Source organism: Anneissia japonica, unplaced genomic scaffold (genome assembly GCF_011630105.1).
Source record: "Anneissia japonica isolate Jap-2015-1 unplaced genomic scaffold, ASM1163010v1 scaffold285027_len36607_cov111, whole genome shotgun sequence".
Lineage (NCBI taxonomy): Eukaryota > Metazoa > Echinodermata > Crinoidea > Comatulida > Comatulidae > Anneissia > Anneissia japonica.
Genome location: NW_022751009.1, coordinates 1 through 8810, shown reverse-complemented (window position 1 = coordinate 8810; position 8810 = coordinate 1). Strand labels below are relative to the sequence as shown.

Genomic DNA, 8810 nt, shown 5'->3' with positions numbered 1-8810 from the left:
TGTGTGTGTGTGTATATATGTGTATATATATATATATATATATATATATACACATACACATACACATACACATACACATCTGTCTCTTATACACATCTAGATGTGTATAAGAGACAGATGCATAGGAATGTTGACGCATGCAAGGCTCTGGTTTTTTGTGGAATCACTTGCCTGTTTCTGTTTCATTCTTAAATTTAGTCATATAATTATACTATTAATGAGCATTATGACAATATTTTACCTACCGTATTTAACAAATCAATCAGACAGAGGCCTGTATTCTCAAAATGTTCACTTTTGAGAATATAACTACTACTAGAATGTTTAAGAAAGCTTTCTATCAATTTTGTGCTTTGATGGCAAGGGAACTAGAAGGATAATTTTTTTTCTAGAGGGGATTTTAAATACTGTATGTTATTAATAGAATCAACTTTAAAATCTTTTTTTTTTGGCAATTTTTTATGAAGTTAGACCAACGATATTACCTCTTTAGCAGCATGACATCAGTGTAAGTCAGTTGTTATGTCCATTGCATTTTCTGTGGCCTTTTATAATCAATCTGCTGGTTTTTGAGCAGTTGTTATGGCCCTATATCATAAATCCATCAAAGTTGAACTTGGTCAGTGATCACTGTGCATGTGCATTAGCTGCGCGTATTAGAATGATTTCTTAATAGTACGTGCACTGACACTCTTTCTCACAGCCCCTCGCGATATGAAGAAAATGTATAAATTGGTTATTGAAGTTTATTAGGGGTTATTAGGTAGGCCTAACCTCCTGGTAGACATTTGTTTAATATATTAAAAATATTTTGTGAACATTATTATGAATTATTTTAGTTTTTTTTCCCAGTAGTTTATTGATTGTGGTTATTGAAGTTTATTGCTGCGAAGCAGCCAATTTATATTCTTGACAGCAATTTGACCTCTGAAAGGTCATTGTTTGTCAAAAAATAAGGGCCTAAGACGACTGAAAAGCGGAGTTTCCTTCTTTCGTTCTGCCGGGTAAAATCAACTACTTTAGGCGACGTTTGTAGACTAACCAACACGTACCAACGTCCGCATGTCGCGCTAGCCTAGGCCTAGACTAGCTAGGATGGTATAGGCCTAGCCTTGAAGGGACGAACGTCCCAATGAAAAACAACGTTGCTCCTTAATAGCTAACATTGTCTATTTAACATCACAATAATTCATTATTAGACCTATAGTTGTTTTTGAATTGTACTCCACAAATCTCAGCCGATACGTCGCACATGACGTCACGACAATAGATACGAGGCATTAACGAGTTAACTCGTTAACGCCTCGTATCTATTGTCGTGACGTCATGGCTCGCCGGATCACACTTGTGATGTCTCGCACTTGTGATCAAATAACACGCTGGCTCGCACTTTGGCAACACTCTTTGGCAGTCAACTCGCCCCTAGAAAACCCGCCCTTGGAAACTTGCCCCATAAATAAATGTACACTTCCTAGACCATGCAGTCTTCAAAATAAAAATTGTAACCTTTGGTAATCAACTACATTTTTCACATACACATACACATAGACATTTTTGAAACTTTATTAAAAAAAACCTAAACCATAATTCACCACTATAGACACTTTTTGACAAAAATGAAAAATTACGACTTTGTTACCCAATGAGAAGTGTTCTAATATAGACAATGGGTCGTGTCTCATATTATTTGTTATATTATTATTATTCATTATTTTCACTTGACTCGCATAAATAATTTTGTTCGAAGAACATCTATATGCAGTTGTACTTCGCAGCACTTCACTTGCAATTTGCAATTTCTAGTTTGGGGTTATTTATAGGTAGGCCTAACCTTCTAGTAGACATTTGTTTTATAATAGATTAAAATATATTGTTAACATTACTATGATAATTTCAGTATTTTTTTCAGTTGTTATGTTATTATCCCATATTATGCTTCATTCATGTTAACCAGTGCCGTAGAGTGTGCGTTCATAGCTTGGCCTAGCAATGAAAATATTCCATTGCAATGTACTGTAATAAAATCACCTCAGCTTTGAGCTTTTTTTCACACAGACGCAAAGGCACTATATATCAATAGTGATCAGTTGGGAATAGGAAAATTCAGTGCAAATAAAAGTGATGACATCACCACTGACTTATAATAGATTACCTTCACCTGAAGAATCATGGTGATTTATTTTTAGAATAAATTTTTAAATGCTGTTTGAAAGTCTACATGATTCTGTATCTCCTGTTTTCTCTGTAACAGTACCTGATGAACCACCAGTTGTGACCTGTCCAAGTAGTTTTAATACAGGTACATCGCCAGGCCAATCAACAGGAACTGGTATTTGGAATCCACCAACAGTAACTGATGATATTGACACTGGCTTGTCAGCTACTTGTACTTCATCTTCTGGCTCATTATTTCCTGTTGGTGACACTATTGTTATGTGTACTGCAACTGACAGCGGTAGCAATACTGGTTCCTGCACCTTCACTGTAACCATCAAAGGTAAATGTTAGCAATCTTTACAACCGCAAGTAAAAGGTGCATCATAAATGCACATACTAGTGCCAGTACCAATTTTTAAATAATTAATAATTATTGATTAATACTTTGAAATATTGAAATAAAGAAATGTCCTATTGCTATATACTATGATTGGTCGTTTTGAAAGAAAGAAAAGGAATTAAGATTATTTAATCTAATTTTCTATTTAACAATTTTTTAAACATGCATTCATATTCACACTCAGGTCTGCTATGGCCCATGTTCCTAATTGGTGGTCATGTACAGTCACTAGCTTGGCGGTTAAGATGCATTCTTTCCTTGATTCTGTGACACTAGGATATTTTTTCATTTCAAAAATACATTTTCACTCTGAGACCTGTAACATACTGTAATTGGCAGTTATTGTACAGTAAAGTCCAGGGGTCTAGGGCCTGTGTGAAGCCTGCTGGGGTTGAATGAGGTGTAAGTGGGTGAGTTTCCCTCACAAGGTGTGGCCTTTTTACATATTTAGTTTTCTAATTTTAACACAAAAACAGTAAAAACCGGTAATATATTGTTATTAATACTCTGGCCGCCAAACATCGAGATCTCTGTGTTTGCTAACGCAACGCTCGACCGCCAAACACTGAGATCTCTGTGTTTCAGGTTTTTGTACGGAATTCGATAGATGGGGTAATTACCAACATGTAGTGACAATTTGAACACTATATTCAGTCTGGACCGTAAGTAGTTCGCTATTTGTTTGTTTACATTAGCGTTGTGCGGTATTGATTTACTTTCACAAAATCGCTATTATCTCAGCTTCGTTGTGCAAAATTGCATAAATCTCCAAAAGTAAGTCATTTTAATTTTACTGTTACGGGTCACCGATTGTGATTAGAATAAAATGTGTGGTACCATTGTAAAGCTAACATGTTTGTAGTTTTTGTAGTGTTCACTACATGCCAATCTGATCATATACACACTCTCAACTAGCTTCGGAAAAGTGTTAAAATTTGCTAAAATGTCTGGCGGTGGCTGATACTATTTTTTCAAACTGCTGGCGGTCAGAGTGTTAATGTATATTTTACTATATTGGTCTTGACAGTGAAGGATATATATTACTAGTGGGGTTGAGTAGCAGGATATAAGTGTTGGTTTGGGAAGTGAAGCCAAAAAGCAATGGGATTTTAGATATTCAAATGCTTTTTTTGTTAAATTTTTATTATTATTCTTCCAAAATATGTAAAAAAATTTTTAATCCTAATATTTTCACTCTAGCGTCCCAGACACTTACATGGTTTTTTCCCCTTCGCAGCGCTACATGCTATACAAACGCAATACCCAGAAATTTAGTGTTTAGTTAGTAGCTTATTACTTTTTATATCTGATTATTATCTATCATTGATGATCTAGTTATTGCAGCTTAATGCCAAAATGATGTCACATACTTTTTGTTGGCTCATTGTAAAAACAATCATGATGTTTTCGTTTTACCTTCAACATAATTTTTCTTTTCTTCTCATGTTATTACCTGTCTTTACTTTATTATTGCCCACTACCATGCACTACATTACCTAATTTTTACTTTCTTTTGACAAGAAAACCTTTCTAATTACATGAAACAGCAAGTGAGCAAAAAAACCAAACAAATCCCTTAGTGTATGTTGGCATGCAAAATGGTATAAATTAAGGTACAATAGGTTTGGCACATTAATTTCTAGAAATTCAAGTTTCAACGTCACAAGACCCACCCAAAAAGAAGGTCATTACAGAGTGTGTATGATTTTACTTTATGTTTGAAAATCTTTTAATAAAATGTTTTCAAGAATTTATTTAGGCAACAACTGCTTTTTCTGTTGACTATTTTCCAAAAACCAAAAGATCCACTGATTACTTTCAGATATGAGAGCATAATACAAACTCTAAATAAAGAAACACATGCCATCGTGCTGAGAGTATCAATATTTAAATTCTTAATTTTAAATGGTCATCACCAGATGATCATCTGATGGTGACTTACTGTATACCTTTGTAGAGAACCAGAATATAGGTGAAAAAAAATATTAAAAACAAATAAGAGGTATTAAACTTCATATTTTTATATCAAATTTTTTATGAATGTTTTGCAACTACTGTAGTTGTACAAATTTCTAGTCTACAAAATATTCCTTGCGGTGAGACACTTTTAAAGACTTTTTACAGACAAATAACAGCAGAAAGTTGAAATAAACCTACATGCTCTATTAAGATAGAAAAATATCCGAGTTACAGTAATACAAATATCACATCACGATCTATTTACAATTAATATTATTGTTATTATATTTATAAAAAAATAAAAAGTAAAAAAAATGTAAAAAATATAATCTTCACTATCTAATCTAACCTTGTGGATAAATAAGAGAACTCAACTATAATCTGCCAATTACAAAAAAATATTCTGAAACTAAATTAGTGCAAACAATTTCAATTACTATTTGAATTCTAGTAATCACCTTTTAATAACTGTTTTACTAGATTTTGAACCTCCAAGTGTGACCTGCCCTTATGACATTACAGTAAATGCTGCAGCTTTAAGTCAAGCTACAGTGATCTGGGATGACCTAGCAGTCACCGACAATGTTAATACTGGTCTGTCAGCTACTTGTATTCCACCTTCTGGTTCCTCATTTAATGTTGGCTCCAATGATGTTAGATGTACTGCTACTGATACTGCTAATAATGAAGGCAGTTGCATGTTTGTTGTCAATGTTGAAGGTAAATTATATTGTTTTGTCTATTGGTTATTAATGATTTGAAAAATTTTGTATTATTGTAAATTTTGCTTACATCAGATGTAAGATCTCCATGTTTGCTCTAGACTAGAGGATTTTTTAAGGGACATTTTCTTTTTATTTATTTATTTTGTTCTAGACTAGGTTTTATAGGATTTTTTAATGGACAATTATATTTATAATCAATATCTAATGTCTCTTAATATTTTTTTCATTTATATTACCATAAATAACTCAGAGTGTCCGTCCATGTTTTTAATATTTTCTCTTTATGTTTTGTGTATTTCTAGAATATAGTGTTGTTGAAAATAGACTCACAGCAGGTGTCTTTGTTTACTGCCCTCTATTGGTGAATGTTACTATTCATCCAGAAAATATTTGATAATGAATAAACTGAATATTGGAACTTACTACTGTATTAACATTGAGTGGTGTTCCATCCAGCTCCCCTGAACTTATTCAGTCAACTTACACTTTGGATTGGTCACATTGTGAATCCCAGTGTCACATGGATGACCTGATGACATAGATATATACTGCAGCTTGTGGTCGACCCAATAATGATAATGACACATTACAGCGGGGCTTACCGAAAAATGCATAAACCTGATCAAATTCTTATTAGGCAGTATTTTGCCCAAACCTACATTTTGCTTTAAGAGTAAATGTAATTTATAATTTTAACATTTAGATTTCAGTGTATTTTTGTATGTCAATTTTTATCAACTGGTATAGGATTGTTTCTATAAGAAATTGGATCCGACTTTGGCTAAATTTTGTACCAATTGAGACACATTTTCATACTTTTTGCCTCAGGATGGTCACTATTATTTCTTTTAATAGCATAGTGTATTTTTCCTAGATTCCATTATACTGCTAAACTGCGTGTATAATAACTATATGGTAGTGATTCTAAAATCTATTTTTATCTCTTATGCTATAAATGTAAATGCTTTTTTTCACTGACAGTGCTTGAACCTGAAAAACCAATTTTGACTTGTATTGGTGGTTTTAATGTACCGACATCTCCAGGTTAATCAGCAGGAACTGTAACTTGGAGTGAGCCAGTAGTAACTGATGATATTGACATGGGCTTGACAGCTACTTGTACTCCACCTTCTGGTTCATCATTTCCTGTTGGTTCCAATACTGTTATGTGTACCTCAACTGACAGTGATGGCAATGTTGGTTCCTGCACAATTATTGTATTGTCCGTGTTAAGTTTTGCTCATTAAACCATTTTTGTAGTGTTTAGATACAGTAGAACCCCTATTCGGATGACACTTTTTTGTGAAATGAAAAATGAAATATATTCCCCCTCCCCACCCCATTAAGGTAATGGGGACACTTTTTGAAATTATTAAATAATCATATTTTCAACCCTGGAGTAAAAAGGGACACTATTGTTGTCTATTTTGTCTTGTTCATTAAGCTGGGCACACGCTGTGCCATACAATTGTTGTATGGCTTGGCAGGTGAATCTATGTCCACTTTCTTTGAGTGCTTCATACAGGACGCTGTCTGCTGATAGTTGGTGGCAGTCTGAGTAGATCATCATTAAAAACTTTGTGCACATTTCATTCTGTTTTGTTCTCTGTGGAATCGTGTTTACCGACAACCGTCAGACGCAGTGTGTACTGTTGATTAGATATGTATATTTCTTCATTTTTAGTTTCTCCTCCGTCTGGATGTTTTTGGAAAAACCATTTGCTAAATAAGAAAACAAAATTTCATTTTTATTTTTATTCCACCCTCCTCCGATGATCTTTGAAAAAATAAGGACGCAAAACAAGGAATAAAAAATTCTTGCCTTAATGACTAAAAATGTTGAAAGTTTGTTATCGCCAGGTTACTGAAAATGTATAAACCTGATCAAATTCCTATTAGACAGTATTTTGTCCAAAGCTACAGGTTACTTTAAAAGTAAATTGCATTTGTTTTAATTTAAATTTCAGTTTATTTTTGTATGTCAACTGTTATCAACTAGGCTAGGATTGTTTCTATGATAAAAATGGTTTCCACCATTTTCTAAAGTTTGTACCAAAAGTAAATATTAAATTAGGGATGAATTGAGACACATTTTCATTCCTTTTGTCTCAAGATGGTCACTATTATTTTTTTAACCATACTGTATATTTCCTAGATGCCATATAATGCTAAACTGTGAGTATAATAACAACAATATGGTAGTGATTCCAAAATGTCTGTTTATCTCTATACTATAAATGCTTTTTTTTTCACTAACAGTACCTGTACCTGAAGACCCAGTTGTGACCTGGATTAGTGGTAGTGTTAATGTACCTACATCTCCAGGCCAATCAACAGGAACTGCAACTTGGAGTCAGCCAACAGTAACTGATGATATTGACATGGGCTTGTTAGCTACTTGTACTCCACCTTCTGGTTCATCATTTCCTGTTGGTACCAATACTGTTATGTGTACCGCAACTGACAGTAATGGCAATGTTGGTTCCTGCACAATTACTGTTATTGTCCATGGTAGGTTTTGCTCATTTATGCAACCATTTGTAATATTTAGATTCAGTAGAAACACCTATTCAAAAGACAATTTTTTGTGAAATGAAGTATATCTTTTAACACTATGGCCAAATCCCCCATCCCCACCCCATTAGGGCAATGGGGACACTATTTGAAATGTTAAAAAGGACACTATTGTTGTCTTTTTTGTCTTGATCATTAAGCTTGGCACACGCTGCGCCATACAAGTTGTATGGCTGTTGGCAGGTGAATCCATGTCCACTCTCTGTGAGTGCTTCATACATCTGCTGATAGTTTATGGCAGTCTAAGTAGATCGTCATTAAAAACTTTGCGCACATTTCATTCTGTTTTTTTCTCTGTGGAATTGTGTTTGCCGACAACCGTCAGACGCAGTGTGTACCCGTCTTGTATATTTATATCTTAGGCCGACTCAGTGTGGTTATTCGTATAAACTACAGTAACCTCGAAATTTTAACCCTTCACATTATGGGATTTTTAAATTTTAATAGTAGGCCTATTGTTCATACCATATCAATATAATTCATTATATTTAATCTATTCATGCTGCTGTAGTTATTACTAATAAATAAATATTAATGTAAATTAAAAATTCAATTTAATTCAATTCAGTTCAATTAAATAGTGATTTAAAGGGTTTTAAACATTGATTATTATTATTACATATTTTAATGTATAAAAAGAAGCATTAACATAAATTTTTATTTTTTTTTTTGTATGATCTTGTTTGTTTTTTCATGTTCTAGATTTTGAGAGTCCCAATGTAACATGCCCTGATGATATTTCCATGAGTACATCCTCAAGCCAAGTTACAGTGACCTGGAATGACCCAACAGTCACTGACAATGTTGATGCTGATCTGTCAGCTACTTGTACTCCATTTTCTGGTTCCTTATTTGTTCTTGGTTCAAATGATGTCACTTGTGGTGCTACTGATGCTGCTGGTAGGACAGGTAGCTGTATGTTTACAGTTAATATCATTGGTAAGTCTCCAAGGCCATGTTTCTGCAGTATAATTTCTCCAATAAATTATCTGAAA

The 8810-nt window shown here is 33.6% G+C and overlaps 1 protein-coding gene across 1 annotated transcript in view; it reads left to right on the top strand.

Annotated features, from left to right (window-relative positions):
• The window catches only part of LOC117121591 (hyalin-like), a gene marked incomplete at its 3' end in the record, with an annotated part of 21982 nt that extends 13228 nt beyond the window's left edge, over positions 1–8754 (top strand). Inside the window, exons 5-8 of the mRNA XM_033266826.1 lie at positions 2252–2497; positions 4997–5236; positions 7501–7752; positions 8518–8754. Of these exons, the coding sequence (XP_033122717.1) occupies positions 2252–2497; positions 4997–5236; positions 7501–7752; positions 8518–8754 (975 nt within the window). The remainder of the gene's footprint in view (positions 1–2251; positions 2498–4996; positions 5237–7500; positions 7753–8517) is intronic.
• Between the last annotated feature and the right edge of the window lie 56 nt (positions 8755–8810).